The sequence below is a fragment of the Ursus arctos genome, unplaced genomic scaffold (genome assembly GCF_023065955.2).
Source record: "Ursus arctos isolate Adak ecotype North America unplaced genomic scaffold, UrsArc2.0 scaffold_3, whole genome shotgun sequence".
In the NCBI taxonomy this organism is placed as follows: Eukaryota; Metazoa; Chordata; class Mammalia; order Carnivora; family Ursidae; genus Ursus; species Ursus arctos.
The window spans coordinates 81,048,299-81,071,273 of NW_026622985.1; the positions used below are offsets into that span (position 1 = coordinate 81,048,299).

The following is a 22,975-nucleotide window of genomic DNA, read 5'->3' on the forward strand; positions in this document are numbered from 1 at the left end:
GGGACATCTGGGTGGCTCAGTCTGTTAAGCGTCTGCCTTCGGCTCAGGTCATGATTCCAGGGTCCTGGGATCAAGCCCCATGTCAGGCTCCCTCTCCCTCTGCCCTCTCCCCTGCTTCTGCTCTCTCTCACGTGCGTACTTTCTCTCTTAAATAAATAAAATCTTAAAAGATCTACAAATGCCCAATAAACACATGAAAAGATACTCAACATTATTAGTCATTAGGGAAATGCAGCCTTTGTGGTTATCAAACTAAGAGCTAATTTGTACAATTTTTTGTCAATAAAATTTTTTCAATGGGAGGGGCGCAGTCAACCAGTTTTTTTCAATGGGTTGGTTCATCACCCATTTAAGCATCTGCCTTTGGCTCAAGTCATGATCCCAGGGTCCTAGGATCGAGCCCTGCATCAGGCTCCCTGTTCAGTGGGGAGTCTGCTTCTCCCTCTGCCTCTGCCTGCTGCTCCCCACTTGTGCTCTCTGTCAAATTAATGAATAAAATCTCTAAAAAACAAAAAATTTTTTTTCAATGGGGGAAAAAAACCCACACAATGAGATACCGTATCACACACTACGAGATAGATACTAAAAAAAGACGGGCGCCTCGGCGGTGCAGTCGCTGACTGGAGGTTTCAGCTCAGCTTGTGATCGCAGGGTCGTAGCATTGGGCCCTGAGTTGGGCTCCACGCAGTCTGACTGAGACTCTCTCTCCCTCTCCCTGCCCCCACAGGCTTTCTCTCTCTCTAAAAAATAAATAAGTAAATCTTTAAAAGACAATAAGGAGTGTTGGTGAGGATGCGGAGAAATTGGAACCCTCGTGCACTGCAGGCAAAAATGTAAAATGATGCACCCATTTTGGAAAACAGTTTGGCAGTTTCTCAGAAAAGTTAAACACAGAGTTACATTATGACCCAGCAATTCTACTCCTAGGTCTATACCCAAGAGAATGGAAAACATACTCACATAAAAAATTATGCACGACTGTTCACAGTGGCATTATTCATTACAGCTAAAAAGTGGAAACAACCCAAATGTCCATCAACAGAAAAATGGATAAATAAAATATATGAGAGCTACCCAATGGAATATTGTTCAGCCATAAAAGGAATAAAGTACTAATACTTCTATGATATAGATGAACCCTGAAAACATTACTATAAGTGAAAGAAACCAGAAACAAAAGACCACATATTGTATGATCCCATTTATATGAAATGTCCAGAATACGCAGGAAGCAGATTAATGTTTTCCAGGGGCTGAGAGGAGGGGAGAATAGGGAGTGACTGTTAATGGGTTGGGGGCTTCTTTTGGGGATGATAAAAATATTCTGGAATTAGTGGTGGTGGTTACACAACTTTGTGAATATACTAAGCACCAGTGAATATACACGCTAAAAAGGTGAATTGTATGGTATGGGAGTTACAGCTCAATAAAGAAAATCTAATACACCCCTTCTGATTAGTAAAAATTTTTAAATTTGACATCAAATCTTGGCCTCAGGGAATCTCAGCCTGCTGGCTGGAATGTAAATTGGTATAATCACTTTGAAAAATAATCTAACAGTGATCTACCAATTCCCTTCCTGGAGACATCTATGGTAATAAATGCTTCCATACAAAGAGAGAGAGCTATGGTAATAAGGTAGCACGGTGTAAGCACAGGAATGCTATTTGTAGCTGTTTCATTAGTAAGTGCTCAAAACAGAAAACAACCCAAATGCCCAACAGAAGAATGAATATAAATGAACCTGGAAGATTTCAATCAAGGAAATATACAATTAAAATGAACTAGAGCTTCAGCAAAACCAAGGGTGAATCTTACGCTGAAAAAAAAACAAGATACAAAACACAGCATGACTCTATTGACGTAATGTTCAAAACGAGACAAAACTAGACCTTACTGTTTATGGATGCATACACAGGGGGTAAAAATCTAAAGAAAAGCAAAGAAATTACTACCATAAAAATCAGAATAGTGACTTCTTCTGGGGGTACGCATGACCAAGAAGGATACATAAAGCATTTCTAGGATACCAGAACCGTACTACCCCCTGGCATATGGTCACTCTATGCGTGTTCCACAGCAATCCGATACAATGTACATACAACTTTAAGTCTTATGCATCTCCCTATAAGTATACTATGTTTTTTAACTTAAAAATTTGAAAGAATATTGTATATTCTCTCTTGGATCTAGGGTTCTAAATGAGGTCAATTATCAATGATATACAGATTGACTACAGTCTTCTACTTTTATAAGTGATGTGTCAGTTTCTGAGATGAGGGGTTGTAGTCTCCAAAACCTTTAATTGCTTATATTTAAGATGTTGCTGTACATATTTTGAAGCAATGTTACTAAGTACAGTTAATATTTAACCGTCCTTGAGCAGTGCAGGGATGGGGGCACCAAACCACTAAGCTGTCAAGACTTCATGGACAACTTTTGACTCGAACTTAACTACAAATAGGCTACTATTAACTGAAAGTCTTACCAACATCATAGTTAACACATACTTCGCATGTCATATGCATTGCATATTGTATTCTTACACCAAAGCAAGTCAGAGAAAAGAAAATGCTAAGAACATCAGAAGGAAAACACATTTACGGTACTGTGCTAGATCTATCCATGTCTAAGTGCACCGCGCAGTTCAAACCTGCGCTGTTCAAGGGTCAACTGTTTATACAAGTTCATTCCCACGATATTGTTTTTTAGACCGTTACCTTTGTCAAAATACAAAGTCCCACTTTGTCATTTTTAATGCTCTAAATCCTGACTCCTTGTATTCTGGCCCGTATTACAGCAATTCGTATATATAGCGTGAGTATATATCGAGTATGTATTTTTGATACATTTTAAACTTTTCCTTGTCACTTTGTTTAGAAGTGTCTTTCATAAAAGGCTATATAATAGGTCTCTTAGTTTACCTGACCTGATAAATAAATAAAATCTTTAAAGAAAGTATTTATTTGAGAGAGAGAGCGCACATGGCGGGGGAGAGCGGGGGAGAAGGGGGCGGGACGGGGAGCAGCAGACTCCCCGCCGAGTGGGGAGCCCAACATGGGGCTCAATCCCAGGACAGACGTCATGATTTGAGCTGAAGTCAGACAGTTAACCGACTGAGCCACCCAGGCGCCCCCTGACCTGACACTTTTCCTAAGTAATCCTTTAATAATGTAAGTAAACCCACTTACATTTATTATAATAGAAATATTTTTGTTTGCTCGGCAACCTCTATGATGGTCCCCCCAAATCTGCACTTTGGGAAATCCACATCCCCGTGTGGTCCCTCCCACACACTAGGCTTGTCTCTGGAACCAAGGGAATACCTGAGCGGTAATGGCAGATCACTGTCGAGATTAGTTGGGTTATAAAGCGCTCCAGCTTTCCATCCGGGCCTCTCTCCTTCAGCTCACTTGCTTTGGGAAGAGCCGCTGCCATGCTGTGAGGACATTCAAGCAGCCTTCGGAGAGGCTGCCAAAGTAAGAAACTGAAGAAGCTGGCCAACAGCCAGGGAGAAACAGGCTTGTCAGCAACTACGACAAGGACACTGGAAGCGGGTCCTCCAGATCCAGACGACTCCCGCTCTGGCTGACAGCCTGAATGCAACTTCACAAAGGACCCTGGACCAAAACCAGAAGCTAAGCCACTTCCAGATTCCTGACCACAGAAAATGTGAGATGATGTCTGGGATAAGCTGCTAAGTTTGGTGCTAATTTGTCACCCGGCAAGAGATAACTAATATATTTACACTGAATCCCGCCTGATTTGTTTTCTATTTATCTACTCCATTGTTTTCCACCAAACTTTGGTCAAGTTCTCTTTCTTCCATTTTTATTTCAACATTTTTAAAGCTTGACATTCCACTTATATTCTTAGTTACTAACCCCTATATTTTTCTGACAAAGTTGAATATAAATAACATCTCGGGGCACCTGGCTGCTCAGTCGGGAGAGCATGTGACTCTCCATCTCGGGATCATGAGTTCAAGCCCAATGTTGGGGGTAGAGACTAATTAAATAAATATAAAAAGATAATAATTAACATCTTCTTCCCAAAAAGACCAAAAGGAAACAAAACTAAACCAAAATCTTAGCATGCTTTTACTTCCGTCTAATACCACCTTCTACACCATTATTTATCATGTTGCTGTCTTCTGGAATCTTTGAGCTTTTTATTAAATTTTAAAAAGTTAAAATATCTATTTATAATTACTAATGCTTATACTAACCCATTGTTCACTCTTACGTCTTAAATCCCACTGCTGCCTTCTGAGCTTGTATTTGTTCATGCTGGAATAAATCTATGAATAATTCTTACAAAGTGATAAACTATTTATGGCAAACCCTTATGTTTAAAAATACCTTGCTCTCACCCTCGCTGCTGAATGATAGTTCCGGAGAGCAGCAATTTCTAGGTTGACCGTTACTTTCTCACAGCGCTAGGAAGACGCTGCTCCGTTGCTCCTTTGCATACAATGCTACAGAGAAGCCTGAAGTAAAACTACAGGTTAAGTATCTTTGTTTTCATATAATTTTCAGAATTCTCTCTTTATCCTTGTTAAAAAAAAAAAAATTCAGTGTTGGAGCGTGCTCACCTATCTTTGCACCACATTCTCCTTTGCATTTCATGCTGCGCACGCGCGCGTGTTCACTCTAAAGACCCTAACTTTCTATATGTCTGAGAACTGATTAACCACTTAAAAATTAACTTTGTATTAGAATATATAAAAATAGAGAAAGTACATGAAATGTCTGAGTCCTCCTCACTCCCCCAAATTCATAGTCAAGCCCTAACCCACAGTGTGACTCTATTTAGAGATGGGGCTTCTAAGGAAGTAATGAAGGTTAAATGAAGTTATAAGGGTAGAGTCCTGCTCTGATAGAGCACTTGCTCTTGCCCCCTACGTGGTGTGTGTGTGTGTGTGTGTGTACAACGCAAAGGAAGGTGCTCACCAGACACCAACCCTACTAGCACTCTAATCTTGGATTTTCTGGCTTCCAGAACTGTGTGCAAATGAATTTCTGTTGTTTAAGCCACGAGTCTGTGGTATTTTGTTGTGACGGCCGTAGCAGACTAATATAGTAGCCAAACTTGGAGATGCCCCCGGTGATTCTTGGTTTCTGGTATTCATTCCCTTTTCTAGTCCCCAGCCACACTGAATAGAGTTGATCTTTTTATCCAACAGAATATTGCAGAAATGTTGAAATGTGGTTTGAAAGACTAGGTCATAAAAATGACTGCGACTTCCACAATGTTAGGAGGACACTGAACAGCCCTATGGAGAGGTCTACACGGCAAGGAACTCAGGTGTCCTGCCAACAGCCTGCACCAAGGCACCAGTCATGTGAGTGAGTGACCTTGGAAGCAGATTCTCCAGCCTCCCTCAAGCCTTCCGATGACCACAACCCACCAACGTCTTGATTACAACCTCATGAAAGATCTCAAGCAGGAACCAGCTAAGAACACTCCCAAACCACTGACCTACCAAAACCATGTGGGGGAAAGTATTTGTCCTTTTAATCTGGCTAAGTTTTTCAGTAATTTGTTATACAATAGTAGATAACTAAGTCCTAAGCGAATTCTTACAAACCTACAATGATAAAGACAGGGAATCTTTCAAGCACTACAGGAACCCCCCACATGCCACCTCCCAGGCTCCACTGTGCTTCTGCCCTAAAGATATACATGAACTGTTAATGCTATAGACTAGTCGTGCCTATGAAGTCTGAAATTAACTCAAACAGAACCATACAGAACGTATCTGTGCGGGACTTAGACTTACCCATGTGGTCGTATTTAACAGTACTTCGTTCATTTCTGTTGTTGTACACTTTTGACTGTATGAATATACCACAATTTATTTTTTGCTACTAACATTGTCGGACATGTGGATTCCTTCCATTTGACCTGAACAGCAGTGCTAGAGGAATCCTTGGCTTGTCTTTTGACACACAAACACGTGCATTTCTGTTTGGTATTTAAAAGAAGCTAACTGACATTCTGCTTGGGGGTGCACTGAATCCACAGATCAAAATTAGAAGATGGGACATCTTTATAGTATTGAATATTCCAATCTAAGAATAGGATAGATCCCTCCATTCATTCAGGTTATACTTGATAACATTTTATAATTTTGTGTAGAGATGTACACAATTTTGGGTAGATTTATTCCTAAAGATTTGATTTCAATACAAATGGTACCATCATTTCACAATTTTATCCATATTTTATGGTGAAGTTTTTTTTTTTAAGATTTTATTTATTAGAGAGAGAGAGAGAGAGAGAGAGAGGGAGAGGAGCAGGCTCCCTGCTGAGCAGGGAGCCCAGCACGGGACTCGATCCCAGGACCCTGGGATCATGACCTGAACCGAACGCGGATGCTCAACTGACTGAGCCACCCAGGCGCCCCTCAAAATTTTATTTTACTGATTATTTGCTGGAATATAGAATTAAAATTTTGGATAAATTCACATATCAATTCTGATAGCTAATGCATAGACTTTACATTCTCTATATATACAATCATGTTGTCAGCAAAGATGGTTTTATGTCCTCTTTCCTTTTTTTTTTTTTTGACTTATTGCATCAAGTATGACTTCCAGTAAAATACTGCTTAAAAAAAATATGGTTAGTGGGCATCCTTGTTTCATCTGTAATCTCAAGGGGGAAATCCTTAATAGTCTACCAATAAGTACAGAGTCTACTGGAGATTTGTTTGGTACCCTTACTAAAATAATGATGTTCCCTTCTATTCTTTGCTTTGAAAAGAGATTTCTAATCATAAATTGTCACTGAATTTTATCAAGTCCTTTTTTTGCATCCATTACGATATTGAGATTATTCTCCTCCTTTATTCTTTAAATGAGGAATGTTATATGTTGGTTTTTGATTGTTAAATGAACCTTGCACTGCTAGAATAAATGCACATTGGGAAATCTGTTCATTATTTCTTCATATAGCTTTTTTGCTCCAGTCTCTCACATCTTCCTCGGGAATTCCAATTACATATCAAGTGATACACCAGTTGATATTATCCCACGGTTCTCTGAAGCTGTTTATTCTTCTTTGTTTTCTGTGTTCTTCAAATTTTTTTTTTAAGATTTTATTATTTATTTGACAGAGAGAGAAACAGCCAGCGAGAGAGGGAACACAAGCAGGGGAAGTGGGAGAGGAAGAAACAGGCTCCCAGCAGAGGAGCCGGATGTGGGGCTCGATCCCATAACGCCGGGATCACGCCCTGAGCCAAAGGCAGATGCTTAACGACTGAGCCACCCAGGTGCCCCGACAAATTGGTTACTTTCTATTGCTGTCTTTAAATTTGCTAACTCCTTCACTCTTCTGTTAGCCATCTCTAGTCTGGTGCTAAGTCCACCCAGTAAATTATCCATTTCGGTTACCATCCGTGTGTCAGGCAGAATGGCCCCCCCAGATGTCCAGGCCTTCCTACATGGAACCTGTGAATATGTTACCTTACATGACACAGACCAACCCCTGGCTGACAGCCATTAAGGAAATAGAGACCTACCAATCTTTAACCACAAAGAAATGAATTTGGCCAACAACCTAAATAAAGATTAAACGTGAATTCTTCCCCAAAGCCTCCAGTAAGCATCAGCATCCTGCTAACATTCTGACTTTGGCCGATGAGACTTATGTCTAACCTCCACAACCACGAGATCATAAACGAGTGTTGTAACAGCCATTACATGTGATCATCTGTATGGTAACAATAAAAAACAAATACAGAATTTGGTAACTGACAGTAAGGTGCTACTATAAGAAAACCTGAAACTGTGGAATTGTCTCTGGAAGCAAGCAATGGGTAGAGGCTGGTAGAATTTGGGGGAGCATAATGAAAAAAGCCTAAATTGCCTTAAACAGACTGCTATTAGAAATCTGGTCTTTAAGAACACTGCCTGTGAGGGTTCACAGACCACTTGCAGAAATCTGGTCTTGGACTCCATCCTAAAACAGCAGAATGCACATTCTTTTTAAGTGCACATGAAACATTCTCCAGAATAGATAACATTAGGCCACAAAACAAGTCTCAACAAATTCAGAAAGATTGAAGTCATTCCATGCATCTTTTCTGACCACAATGCTATGTAACTAGAAATCAACCACAAGAAAAAAATCTGGAATGAGCACAAATACATGGAGGTTAAATAACTAAACAATGAATGGGTCAACAAAAAAAAAAAAAAAAAAATCAAAGAGGAAATAAAATACATGGAAACAAATGAAAATGAAAACGTAACGGTCCAAAATCCCTGGAATGCAGCAAAAAGAAGTTCTAAGAGGGAAGTTTAGAGCAATACAGGCCTACCTCAAGAACCAAGAAAAATCTCAAACAACCTAACCTGACACCTAAAAGAGCTAGAAAAAGAAAAACAAGATCCAAAACCAGCAGAAGGGAAGAAATAAAGATTAGAGCAGAACTAAATGGTATAGAAACCAAGAGAGATCAACGAAACTAGAGCTGGTTCTTTGAAAAGATCAACAAAATTGATGAACCCTTAACCAGACTCATCAAAAAAGAGGACTCAAAAAAAAAAAAAAAAAAAATCGTAAGTGAAAGAGAAATAACCAACACCACAGAAATACAAAGGATTGCCAAGAGAATATTATGAAAAACTATATGCCAACAAATAGGACAAACTAGAAGAAAAGGATAAGTTTCTAGAAACATAACCTTCCAAAACTGAATCAAGAAACGGGTATTACGGAGGGCACATATTGCATGGTGCACTGGGTGTTATACGCAAATAATGAATCATGGAACACCACATCAAAAACTAAGGATACACTGTATGGTGACTAACATAATAAATTATTTTTAAAAAAAAAAAGAAAGAAAATTTGAACATGAAGTGGAATCCGTAATTAAAAAACTCCCAAACAAAAGTCCAGGACCAGATGGCTTCACAGGTGAATTCTACCAAACATTTAAAGAGTTAATATCCATTCCTCACAAACTATTGCAAAAAAACAGAAGAGGCAGGAAAACTATGAGGCCTGTATTGCCCCCATACCAAAAGCAGAGAGAGGCACTATAAAAAAAGTACTATTATCTGTGATGAACACAGATAGAAAAATCCTCACCAAAATATCAGCAAACCAGGGCACCTGGTGACTGCAGTCAGTTAAGCATCCCACTCTTGGTTTCAGCTCAAGTCGTGATCTCAGGGTCATGAGATCGAGTCCCATGCAGTGCTTCATGCTCAGCATGGAGTCTGCTTGAGTTTCTCCCTCCCTCTTCCTCTGTCCCTCCCACTTATGCTCTCTAAAATAAATGAATAGGGCGCCTGGGTGGTGCAGTCGTTTAGCGTCTGCCTTCGGCTCAGGGCATGATCCCGGCGTTCTGGGATCAAGCCCCACATCAGGCTCCTCTGCTGGGAGCCTGCTTCTTCCTCTCCCACTCCCCCTGCTGTGTTCCCTCTCTCGCTGGCTGTCTCTGTCAAATAAATAAATCTTTAAAAAATAAAATAAAATAAAATAAAATAAATGAATAAATCTTAAAAAAATTAGCAAATCAAATCCAACAATCCATCAAAAAAAATCTTTCACCACAATCAAGTGGGATTTATTCCTGGGATGCAAGGATGGTTAAATATTTGCAAGTCAATCAATGTGATACATCTCGTCAATAATAAAAAGGATAAAAACCATAGCATCACTTCAATAGATGCAGAAAAAGCATCTGACAAAGTACAACATTCATTCACGATAAAAACCCTCAACAAAGTAGGTTTAGAGGGAATATACAGCAACAGAAGGAAGGCCATATGTGAAAAACCCACAGCTAACATACTCAATGGTGAAAAACTGAGAGCTTTTCCCCTAAGATCAGGAACAAGACAAGGATGTCCACTCTCACCGCTTTTATTCAACATACTACTGGAAGTCCTAGCCACAGCAATCAGACGAGAAAAAGGAATAAAAGGAATCCAGTTAGGAAGGAAGTAAAACTTTCACTATTTGCATATACTATATATAGAAAACCCTAAAGACTCCACCAAAGAGCTACTAGAACTGAGAAATTCAGTAAGGTCACAGGATGAAAAAATTCAATGTACACACATCCATTGCATTTCTATACACTAATAATAAACAGAAAGGAATTAAAGCAATCCCTTTTACAATTGCACCGAAAATAATAAAATACCTAGGGATAAACTTAACCGAGGAGGTGAAAAACCTGTACTCTGAAAACTGTAGAACACTGATGAAAGAAATTGAAGACTACACAAATGGAAAGATATCCCATGCTCATGAATTGGAAGAACAAATATTGTTAAAATGTCCATTCTACTCAAAGCAATCTACAGATTTAATGCAATCCCTATCAAAATACCAACAGCATTTTTTACAGAACTAGAATAATCCTACAATTTGTATAGAACCACAAAAGACCCCAAATAGCCAACGCAATCTTGAAAAAGAACAAGACAATGCTGGAGGTATCACAATTCTAGATTTCAAGTTATACCACAAAGCTGTAGCAATCTAAACAGTATGGTAGTGGCACAAAAACAGATATAGATTCATGGAACAGGATAGAAAGCCCAGAAATAAACCCACAAATATAAGGTCAACTAATCTTCAACAAAAGAGGCAAGAATATGCAATGGGAAAAAGACAGTCTCTTCAACAAATGGTGCTGGGAAAACTGGACAGCTACATGCAAAAGAATGAAACTGGACCAGTTTCTTTCACCATACACAAAAATAAGCTCAAAATGGATTAAAGACCTTAATGTGAGACCTGAAAGCATTAAAAAGACCTAAAAGAGCACAAGCAGTAATTTCTCTGACATTGGCTGTAACAACATCTTTCTAGATATGTCTCCTAAAGCAAGGGAAACAAAAGCAAAAATAAACCATAGGGATTATCATCAGAATGAAAGGCTTCTGCACAGCAAAGGAAACAATCAACTAACAGACAACCTACTAAATGGGAGAAGTTATTTGCAAATGACATATCTGATTAAGGGTTAGTACCCAAAATACATAAAGAACACTCAGAAAACAATCCAATTAAAAATGGGCAGAAGACATGAACAGACATTTCTCCAAAGAAGACATACTGATGGTCAATAGACACATGAAAAGATACTCAACATCACTCATCACCAGGGAAATGCAACCCAAAGCCACAAAGAGCTACCACCTCACACTTGTCAGAACGGCTAAAATCAAAAACATGAGAAACAACAAGTGTTGGTGAGGATTTGGAGAAAAAAAGTACACTCATGCACTGTTGGTGGGAATGTAAACTGGTGTGGCCACTATGGAAGACAATATGGAGTTTATGGTTTCTCAAAAAGTTAAAAATAGAAATACCCCAGGATCCAGTAATCATACTACTGGGTATTTACCCAAAGAATACAAAAATACTAATTCAAAAGGATACACGCGCCCCTATGTTTACTGCAGTATTTACAATAACCAAATTATGGAAGCAGCCCAAGTGTTTATCAATAGATCAATGGATAAAGAAGACAGGATACACACACACACACACACACACACACACACACACACAGATTATTCAGCCATGAGGAAGAATGAAATCTTGCCATTTGCAACAACACGGATGGAGCTCAAGAGTATAATACTAAATAAGTCAGAGAAAAATATATGATTTCACTTATACGTGGAATTTAAGAAACAAATGAACAAAGGAAAAAGAGAGAGAGAGAGAAACCAAGAAACAGACTCTTAACTATAGAGAACAAACTGACGGTTACCAGAAGGGAGGCGGGCGAGGGATAGGGTAATAGGTGATAGGGACTAAGGAATGCACTTGTTCTGATGAGGACTGGGTGATGTAGGGAATTCCTGAATCACTATATTGTACACCTGAAACTAACAGAGCACTGTATGCTATCTATACTGGAATTAAGAAGGAAGAAAGGAAGGGAGGGGGGAAGGAAAGGAAATCCACTCTTGGAGGATCCTGTAAGAGCACAGAAGGAGGAAGAAGTTATTGTAAAGTGGATCCTAGTTACAGGATAGTGGAGAGATTAGCGAAATTGTGTCCTGCAGTTATGTGGAAAGCATTACCTGTAGATAATAAACCTGTCTCTTTACTTGAGAGAATTTCCCAGGAAAGTGTTGAAGGTGTGACCTGGTTTCACCTTGCTGCTCACAGTAAAAAGTGAGAGGGCAAATTCCACAGTGGACAGCAGCTTCAGCCTGCGCCCATGAGTTTCAACCTGCCTGTGACATCTTCCTCCCGACAGCCTGCCCCTGCCCTAAGGCTCTTGGACTCGCTAAGCAAGCTCCCAAACTGCAAATGCCAATGCCTTGTAATAATTCTCTTTATATATTTATCTGCTATGGGTTCTGCTTTTCTGGTTGAATTCTGACTGACAAGGAATTTAAAGCTCTGGAATTTCTTTTTAGTTCCTTTTTATAGTTTTCATCTCCCCTGCTCATTCATTATAACTACTTCCCATTTAAACTCTTGAAAGCATCTTTTATAAATCTGTTCAAGTTTTTGCCTGCGAATTCCAATGTCTAGGTCATATAGAGTGCTGACTGCTTTTTCTCTTAACTACTGGTCACATTTTCCAAACTCTGTGCACGTCTATCAATTTTTTACTATATATAAACACTGATTGGCCGGATGCAAAGACTCTAGAATCTGACGTTTCTCCAGCAGGCAGCTAACTTGGCGAGGATCAAACTCCAAACTTCATCTCTTCGGCTGGGAGGTGCAGCTGAATCTCCATGCAGTTCTGGTTCATAGCTACTTTTTGTCGGGTTTCCTAGAGTCTTCCCCTCAGCATGTATAATTCAGTGGTCAACCACAGAGTTTTGCAGAGTTTGAAATTGATTTGGGGGCTTACCCCAATTGTGGTTCCCCCCCCTTTCCAGGATTTCTACCATAGGTTTTCATCACTCTTCCAGTCTCAAACTATGTTCTGACCCCCCTGCCCAGTAAATACTATGGCTTTCTGTGATCCCACGTGCAGGGACTGTGGGGTCTCAGGAGACTAGCCAGAAATATAGGAATCTCACCTACTACAGCTTCTGCCTCTCAGACATCAACTTCCCTCCAGTTTTTGCCTACTTTTCACCACTCACCAGTACTTTCGAACAGTGGTGGGTTTTCCTACTTTGGTGGGGAGGCAAAGTTTTGTACCAATGATGTAAGTATTTGCAGTGGGCTAATATGACCAAGCTACTCCACCATTACCGGAAGCAGGAAGCTCAACACCGAGTATTTTTTTAAATATTGAGTTTTATCTCCTCTGTTGACATTTATGCTAGATCTCCTATATTTTTCTTTAGTGGTTACTTAAGAGATCACAATATTCATCCTTCTATTATCACAGTCTACCAAATAATATAACACTACTTCATAAATATAAGAGCCTTACAAATGTGGAATTCTTTTCCTCCTTCATGCCCTTTAAATAAATAAATCATTAAATGCAGCACTTCAATATTCTTTTGTAAAAATAAAAAAAGATTCATGTCACTTCCAGCATTCACATTATTGCACATCCTACGATCTATAAGTATTTTTCGTTCAATATCAGTTTCTTATTGTATTATTGACAATCATAATCTATTAAATACATATACCAGAGCATACATTAAAAAAAAAGTTGCATTATTTAGAATCCCATTAATTTTCTTAATTTGAAAAACACCAAATCCATCTGTAAAATCAGTGCTACCCAAAAAAAATATTCATAAAGGAAATAAACTTGGAAGTAGGTTAACCAGCAAACAGAAAATTACTTAGGTTTAGGCGAAGACACTTACCCCTCTTCGTTTTCTTTTAGTAAGCGACTGGCAATTCGGATCAGCATGCAGTACGCAAACTGTGATCTGAGACCGGATTTAGTAAATTTATTCAACATCTTAGAGACAGCAAGGCGATCGTTCTTTTTAAGGTGATACAGGACTCCCAACGCATGGTACTAAAGAACAAGAAAAAGGGTGTAACATACAGAAAGCTGAGGACAAACTCCCAGGCAAATAAAATCATACAGCACTAGATTTTTAGTAAAAAGATACCCAAGTCAAAGGTATACAAATAGAATATCTTCTTCATACTGAATCAAACACAGGCAGACTGAGAGGATAAGAGTTCCACCCCCAGGGGCGCCTGGGTGGCACAGCGGTTAAGCGTTTGCCTTCGGCTCAGGGCGTGATCCCGGCGTTATGGGATCGAGCCCCACATCAGGCTCCTCCGCTATGAGCCTGCTTCTTCCTCTCCCACTCCCCCTGCTTGTGTTCCCTCTCTCGCTGGCTGTCTCTATCTCTGTCGAATAAATAAATAAAATCTTTAAAAAAAAAAAAAAGGAGTTCCACCCCCAGAAATCACTGATTCAGACTGGACGAGGAGTATTAAAGAGGTGCACACAATCTGAAAACGGCTCTGGGGGTTCAGCATGGCCCCGGCCCCACACATCCTTCGTACAAGGGCTCTCGGGTCACAGGCTTTACCAGTGTCACCGGTCTCTCCGTTAGTGGCTTTAAATCATCTGTGGCCATGTGAGTAGTTAAAGGAGTAAGCTCCTAAGCAGGCTTACGGGGTGTAATTATCGTGGCACTTTGTATAAAAACACAATGATCAGTTAACAGAGTGAGAATGTTTCTTGAGGGAAAAATTACTACTCTGTTTCCTCATAACTAACTACGCTAACATGAGAAGCTGTAAACACGGAAAGGGGATGAATAAATATCCTCTCAAGAACACACAATTGCCAGTTAAGATTTTAATCTCGTTCCTTTTAATTAGGAATTAATGAATATCAAAAGATCTTCCCAACAAGACGGTTTTTAAGTTTCACCAACTAAAAATTACTCTTCGCTGTTTGTGTAATGTCTACCATAACCAAGTTCTGAAAAGCTGAGAATTGGGACGTTATTCGTCCCAATTATTTTTCAAATAGAGAACAGAAATGCCGTGTGAAGGACCTTCGGAATGAGTATCTCCAACGACCACTGAATGTAAGAATCTCTCCTGCACATTCCTACAGCTTTTACGGAACACTAGCAGGGCCTCAGACACTAACTCTCATCAGTGGGATACCTACTCGAGAATACATACTAATAGGCGACTCAGTATGAGCCTTCAGCTGGTACACACCTGCGGAGTCAATACATTGCCCCTAAGACGGAGGGTTAAAGAAAGCTGCTCTCAAGCCCCGGTGTGACTTAATGGCAGTACCTGGACCATAATGTTGTCGCTGGAAGCGGCTTCTTGGGCTTCGTTGACCCAGCGCTTAACCACATCGTGGCTTATCTTCATCATGTGCTAGACACAGAGCAAAGTAAGAGGAGATGATGCATGGTCACTAGAGGTTTGCAAGCATGAGCTGGTTTTCTTAGAAAATCACTAACAGAGGGGCGCCTGGGTGGCGCAGTCGTTAAGCGTCTGCCTTCGGCTCAGGGCGTGATCCCGGCGTTCTGGGATCAAGCCCCACATCAGGCTCTTCCACCGGGAGCCTGCTTCTTCCTCTCCCACTCTCCCTGCTTGTGTTCCCTCTCTCGCTGGCTATCTCTGTCAAATAAATAAATAAAATCTTTAAAAAAAAAAAAAAAAAAAAGAAAGAAAGAAAATCACTAACAGACAGCTCCAAATGAAAGAGACAACGCTGTAGCTTTTAGAAATCTATTTCAAGTCTCTACTCCCCAGGCAACTAATAAACCAGAAACATTCTCCAAGAAAAGGGGGGGCGGGAGGCTGAGAGGGTGCGTGAAAGGACGCGATGAAAGGGGAAGGACAGCAAAGGAAGGGCTAGTGAATAGAACTATGCTCACATTCTAGGTTTTACTTCCAGGAAACTCAACTAGAAAGGAAAAAACAAACAACAGTACTGATCTATCCCCTGCTGTAAAACTTGGCCAATTATATTCCAGACCCAGAACCTCTGTGATTCAGATGACCTAATCCATTCACACAGGAACAACCAATTTTCATCAAGTGCAATGTGATAAAGCTGAAATGAATGCATTTTGTTTTGATAAAAAGGAGTCAGAAACGGTACTGCTGAAACAAAGACCACTTTGCGGTAAGAAATTTCGAGGTGGGACAGGCGGCTTTGGATTGCAGGACACCCCACATGCTAAGGAAAGCAGAGGATAGAGAGGCAAGAGGCAGAAGTACAGGTCACAAAGATTTAAAAAATAAATCAATAAAAGTGTTTAAAAATCGGCCCGTGTCTTCCCTGTCCACCACCTCACCCCTACCCAATCTTCATTATGTATACAACAGAACTCTGATTACCGAAACCTTTCAACATGAAAATTCCGTGTTTTATTTTGTTTACTAAGATTTAATGTACATTTATTAACACGTCGAACATACAGTATAAAGATTTCATACTGAATAAATGATGCTCATTCAGCCAAAAAGGAAAAAAAGGAGGAATTTACATCAAGTTTTAGCTACACTTCCTGAAATACAAAAATGCAGATTATATCACTGAGAAAATCACAATTGTGTTTCTTCATCAGGAACTTCAACTGAACCTAGAACTTTTTCACACCTTGATTAGAAAGAAAACAAAACAAAGACGCAGAAAAAAATAAACTATAAGTTGACTGGCTGCTGAGACCGCAAGGACTTTTTACAGAGACCTGTACAGCATTGCACCACGAGGGAAAATTTCATGTTTTTAAATGCCCGTTTTCATGCTCCTCTGACAAAACACTCCGGGATAAAGTAAGAGCGATGTACCTACATTTTGTGACTGTTTCGTTTGGGAGAGAATCGCAGTGACACTTTGTTTTTGCGGCAGAAACTGTGGCGCCCATAAGACCCCCGCAGCCACTTGCTCACTTACTAAAGACGACACCAGTGCGGAGCTGGAAACGCCGGAGACTTTATCCACAATGGCCTGCTTCATGTATCTCTCGATGGCCTGCAACATTGTTCCCTGATAACATGCATAAGGAAAAAGCCGTTGAAGCAAAACATTTTCACCCAAAATTATCTTGCTTCAAAATAATTTACAAAAACCAGTCATTTATTTGTTTCTGTGCAAATACCTAGAATGCATTACAAGGATTATCGTATAATAGAGTAATCCTATCCCAGAGGGCAGGACCCAGATAACTGAGTGGAATCTTCAAAGAGGAATGTTTAAGAGCATATGGAAGGGAAAAAAAATGAACAGTTTCACAATGAAATCAACGGTCTCAAAGTGGAGAATCCCAGTTTGAGCAAAGGTGTAAGGAGAGGCTCAACTTATTCAGGGCTGTTATAAAAGAAATTCCTAGATGGGGATGGAGCTGTTTTGAAATTCCAAAGATACTTCTGTATGAAGGGGATGTATTTTATATGGATCCCACAGAGTCCTATAAATCAAATGTAATCCCTGATTCTTTTAGATACCTAAGAGGTCAATGTTTACTATACTGCTATAGTTAGCCCTCAATATCAACTCCTTTGAATATAAAGTTCTTTTTAAATTTACCTGGAGGAAAGCTGAGCACTGGGAAGGTGGTAGCAGGTAAAGATGTACAAAGAGACTGAGATCAGAAGTCAAACAAATAGCCTTATTGCTAGCACCGGCATTACATTGTCTGCTGCGGCCAATTTAATATGAAAAACAAAAACAACCACAGCCGAACAGCTAAGCAGCAAAAAACATTGTACCATTTCTATGACTCCCCTTAGGATCCAGATTTACCATTTGCTCTTACTCAACCTTTAAAACCTGAGAAGATTTAACCATCCACACAGAATATACCCAAGCACGACTAAAGCCGAAATACTATTCAATATGCTTGGCAATGCCCAGCCTGCCCTTCATTTTACCCTTTCCTACTCAGAGTTTCGAGAAAGGGACAGCCTAACGTACTCTCTAACCTCCTCCCTCCAGCTGGGAGGGAGGGAGTCAAGGTTAAACACCGGACTCAGATCTACATGGTTACAAGCCACAGGCTGGCTGATGGCTAACCAGGTTCTCTCAAATATTTCAGTGAGGAGGCCTGAGCCTGCTCAGTGAGGGACCATCATCGTGAACACCCGAGCAATCTTGCTGCCGAGTTCCTTAGAGCTGCCCTATTTCTTGCTCTGGCATCTGTGGTAAGCTTGACCTCAAATTCTGAGAGATCTATTTCCTACAATGAAGTTTAAAACAAAAAAACGAAAACGAAAATGAAAATCAAATGGGTTTTGGTTTCCTGCAAGCAACGTTCCCTGACTACGACAAAATTCTACGAGGGCAAATATAGAGAGAAATAGACTAATCTAAATAAACAAAAGGGAAAGACAACCTGAAAGAAAAAAAAAGCCCGGAGGCACCAAAGCCCTTCTGGCGGTCATGTTTCTGTACTGCTGCAGACTCACAGAGTCAGACTGGGGAATCCCAGTAAATTCACATGGCCACCTGTGGATAAACACAGTGTCCCTTTTGACGCCTCAGTAAACAAAGAGAACTTACATCAGTGATTCTGCAGAGAGCCCTGATGGCTGGGCCTCGGTACACATCTTCCTTTCCAGTCATGTCCTTAGTCAGACTAAGAAAAAATCAGAATTACCATGAAATCAATTACCATCTCTCCTGTGGAGTCCCCCCCCAGCTAATTCCAATTGTCCCCATAATTATCTTAATGCAGCGATTAATTCAGTAAATATTCACTGAGTGTCTTCTGTGGATAAATATTAGAATTGTTGGGTAGAAGGCCGTTCAAAATCCTAAGAATACACCAGTGAACGAAACAAAGTCTTTGCCTTCATGCAGCTAACATGCTAATGAGAGGAGAGATAATATATTATATCACGTAAAATAATTCTAGATACTGACAACTGGCATAAAAAGTAAAGACAATGGTAGAGAGAGCTGAAATCCCCCCAAATCCTAAAAACCCATCAGACTAGAGACAACTCCTTAAAAGACACAGACTAAAATGAACTCCCAAGGTCACAGGAACGGCTCTCTAAAGCGACAATGGTCAGTGGCTTCTGACCTTTCTACTGCATTTCAAAAATAAGCAGACGGGTTGGACAGACCTACTGAATCCCACGCCCATACTTTAGAGAGGTTTTTAGCCTTTGTGCTCTGTTATTCAGCCTTTTACCTTCCTGTCCCTGTCCTCTCTGTATTTATACTCCCCCTAACTGACTACCCATCCCCTCCCCGCTCCCCTGCACAGGATCCAAAACAGCCTCGATGCCGAGAGGAGAAAGCTGTGAAGAACTCATAGTCCTTCAATTTCTTTTTTAGTTATTTAAAGTATTTTCATGTAAGAGTATGCTTTGAAAACATTCAGAAAGGCATAAAATATAAAGTCTAAGTCTCGCCTCCCCCACCCGAGCCTCCAGTGCCGCTCAACTAAAGACAATCATTGCGAACAGTTGCTTCTGTTTTCTTCAGGAACTTTTTAAAAATACATAAAACCACAGAGACGTTAAAACACATGCAGGTGAATCTCCACTCTTCCGGCACCTCCTTTTTTCACTTAATATATCTTAAGAATCTTTCCCTGTTGTAGATGTTTTTTTTAAATTTCAGGTTTCTATGTATCTTTAAATATCCAAATATATATCTAAAATAGCGTTTTAATAGTGGTACAGATTTCCATTGTTGGGATATAAATAATTTATCAGTCTTTTTCATAAATATTTGCATTTTTCCAATTAGATCAAAACTGAGGCTTGGCAGGTTCGGTTTCTTCTGAGGTCTCTCTCCTCGGCTTCTGCACCACATGAAAGCAGCCATGCACAATACATAAAGAATAGACATGGCTGTGTTCCAATAAAACTTTATTTACAAAATGAGGCAGCAGCTTTAGCCACGGGCCATAATTTGCCAACTGCGGCTCCGTGCTTCTTTATTTGGGCTGCCCTGACAAAGGCTTACAGACAGGTAGTTTATTTGGGAATGTGTTCTGAGGGAAGGGAAGTGAAGACAGGGAGGTGAACAAAGGAGGAGGGAAATTAATACAAAGAAATTTTCTCTAGTGGGTCACTGCCGCAGGCGACTAGTTATTTAATGAGCGATCTTCTGAGGAGCCTTGTGAGATATATGTTGGAACCACATTTCCAAGGAATGAAAAGGAAAGAATTTACCATCTAGGGCTTAGCCACTGGGGGAGAGTTAACCCCTGAGTGCTAACTCCCCATTTGGTTAAATTCACATGTTAACCTCCCACAGGGGAGTTCCAGGGAGGCCCAAACCAGAGCGCCAGAGAAACTGCAGGGCAAGTAGAAAAACACACGGCAGATGCTCGGAGCGAGGCACCCCAGACGCAAGGGAGCTGCTCCCCGCCCAGAGCAGCTGACCGCAAGTCCAGCTGGGAGCAGAGAGAAGGCCTGAGAAAATCTGGGTGCTGCTTTTGGGCCACCTCATAACAGTCTGCCCTTTGCACCCCTCAAATTTGAACGTGTCCTCCATTAGATCTACCCTATCACTGAGGCTTCGAGATGGTAACCATCCATCATTTCTACAAGACACAGGAAAACAAGTGGAATATGGTACAATCCTTGCTGCTTCGACACATTCCAAAGCAGTAACTGAGATTCCCCATCTCCTTTCCATAACCACCCCTTCTATAGTTCCCTCTCTTAGCCAGCACTTTAGCTCATCTTGGTCAGGGGTCTGGTAAGTGGCTCAAACCTTTATCCCAAAGGATCTGAGCTCTTTGTTGGAGATTTACCAGGGCTGGACCACTGGTTGCTCCCTATTCTCTATTCACCACTGTCTCAGGCATGAACACATCAAAATATACTCGATACCGTGAGTTCTAGATACAGTCCTCTCTTCCACGTTTGTACAGCAACAAGCCTGGCTCCTGACAGTGATCAAGTCAACTACCTCAATGGGCACCGCAGCTCCGTTCTTTGCCTGCCGGTCCCCTACATAAATAATCCAAAGTGGCTAACAGCAGTCATCATTTCAAATGTGCAGACTGGCTCCCTGTCTGCCCCAGGACTTCTCGGACGCTAGAGAACGGGGTGCCTGTGGTTGCCAATTTGTCACTCAGAAGCACAGATCCAGAAGCGTGGGGTACTTCTGTGAAGGCAATCCTCAAACGGTGGGAACCAGGAGTCAACAGGTCCAACGCTTCCCCCTGCTCATCCCTGAAAACATGGTCCCTTGGGAAACAGGGCCTTTAACCCACATTCTGGGTGGGGATGGGAAGCATAAGTTCTACAAGTGGGAGACTGGGAGCAAGGGTGAGAGTGGCAAGTCCTACTTCCACCTTTTGACTCCTGGACCCACATATTGTATTTTTTGGTACCACATGCTACACTGACCATCAATGTAACGCACAGACTGCATCCTAGAGAACTTTCCGACTGAACAGGGTCCCACCTCTAACCTAGTACTTTAGCTAAGCACTCAGTAGGCCATCCCATCATCACATTAGGCTGTCAGCTTCGAGGTGAAACAGAATATGGTAAAACTACTGCATCTCTGAAGTCAGAAGCCTACTGTCACACCACTTTTGCCATAAAATGAGCGGCAATGTCATGTAGGATACCATGAACATAAGAAACTGTACAACTTAGCATACTTTGAATCTTTCAGGGCTTTATTTTTTTCCTCTTATAAGTTTTCTGCACAAGTTTTTCTAAGGCGAGTATATCATTCTACCTTCCCTCCTACAATATACTTGGTGTTGAAGCAGGCTCGTCGATTTTGGTGTGGTCAGGCTTTGTTATTTTAACTGAGATTCTAGTGGGGATGGAAGGCTAGCTCACTGAGGTTTTAATCTACATTTTCCTATGACTAATAATATTGAGAACATTTCCATGTATTTATTGGCCCTTCGTACACCCTTTTATGAAGGGTCTGCCTTCAGATTTTCTTAATCTCCATGGTTTCTCAGCAAGGTCACACAACTGTCTGCCCATGCAGAGTCGTCATCTACTCTATTAGTTTTCCATTCCTGCCGTAACAGAGGACCACAATTAGGGGCTTAAAATAAAAATTTATCATCTTACAGTTCCGGGGATTAGCAGTCCGACATAGGGCTCCCCGGGCGAAGATCACCACGTCAGCAGGGTTGCATCCATCTCACAGGCAAAATACATTCACCCCATCCCAAGATCCCCCCAGATCTCAACGCATTACAGCACCAACTGGAAGTCCGAAAGCTCATCGAAATCCCATTGACTCAAAAATCCTGACCTTAGCATCAAATCATCTCAGGTACAGGTGAGACTGGGTATGTTCACTCCTCAGGCGAAGTTCCTCTCCACCTGTGGGCCTGTGAAACTAGGAAACAAGTTCCCTGCTCCCAAAACACAAGGGGGGGCTACCACAGGATAGCACTTAGACATTCCTGTTCACAAAAAGAAAATGGAATTGGGGGGGGGGGGTCGCTGGACCCAAGCAATTCTGAGATCCGGCCAAACCAGAAAAGGTTTCAGGTGCCGGGGAAAAGGCTCCATCGTTCTCGGCTCCGCGCTATGGGCCTGCAGCCCTGCCCTCAGAGCCATCCTGCCCTTCTGTGAGGGCGGCGTGGGTTTAAAGTTGAGCAGTCTTCTCAGCCGGTATCCTGTTGGAGACTTTGGGACCCTGACAACTTTCTTTCACTTTGTCCTCTCTCTGTCCCTTTCAGTCCAGGCTGGCAGTGGTGCTCCCGCTGTAAGATTCTCGAGAGCCTTGTGGATGCCACAGAGGTGGGGGGACTCACTCCCCTAGACAAGGGACTCCGCCGCAGATCTTGCCTGAATAGTCCCATCTCTATTTCTGGCTTCTGCTTAGATGTTGAGGGAATCTGAGCCACACCCTGATCTCTTTGGAGTGTTGTGTGTGAGTGAAGACTCTGACCGTTTCATCTTCCTGAGGTGTTAGCAAAAGGCTGCAGAGTAACTCCGTTGACTTCTCTAGAGCACACTTTCCTACTGAAGCTCTTGATTTTAGCATCCTTTGCCATCCTTTGGTAGGCTGAAAATTTCCCATATCAAGAACTCTTGATTGTGTGTGTGTGTGTGTAATTGACATGTATCGGTTTCAGGTGCACAGCATAATGATTTGATATTTGTAAAGAAC

The 22,975-nt window shown here is 41.1% G+C and overlaps 1 protein-coding gene across 4 annotated transcripts in view; it reads right to left on the reverse strand.

Annotated features, from left to right (window-relative positions):
• COPG2 (COPI coat complex subunit gamma 2) overlaps positions 1–22,975 on the reverse strand; it is a 112,651-nt gene that overhangs the window by 68,464 nt on the left and 21,212 nt on the right. For all 4 annotated transcript variants that reach the window (XM_026511173.4, XM_048212810.2, XM_026511163.3 and 1 more), the window contains exons 6-9: positions 18,416–18,491; positions 16,811–16,903; positions 15,193–15,279; positions 13,779–13,936 (exon numbers count right to left, since the gene is read on the reverse strand). In XM_026511173.4, the coding sequence (XP_026366958.2) occupies positions 13,779–13,936; positions 15,193–15,279; positions 16,811–16,903; positions 18,416–18,491 (414 nt within the window). The remainder of the gene's footprint in view (positions 1–13,778; positions 13,937–15,192; positions 15,280–16,810; positions 16,904–18,415; positions 18,492–22,975) is intronic.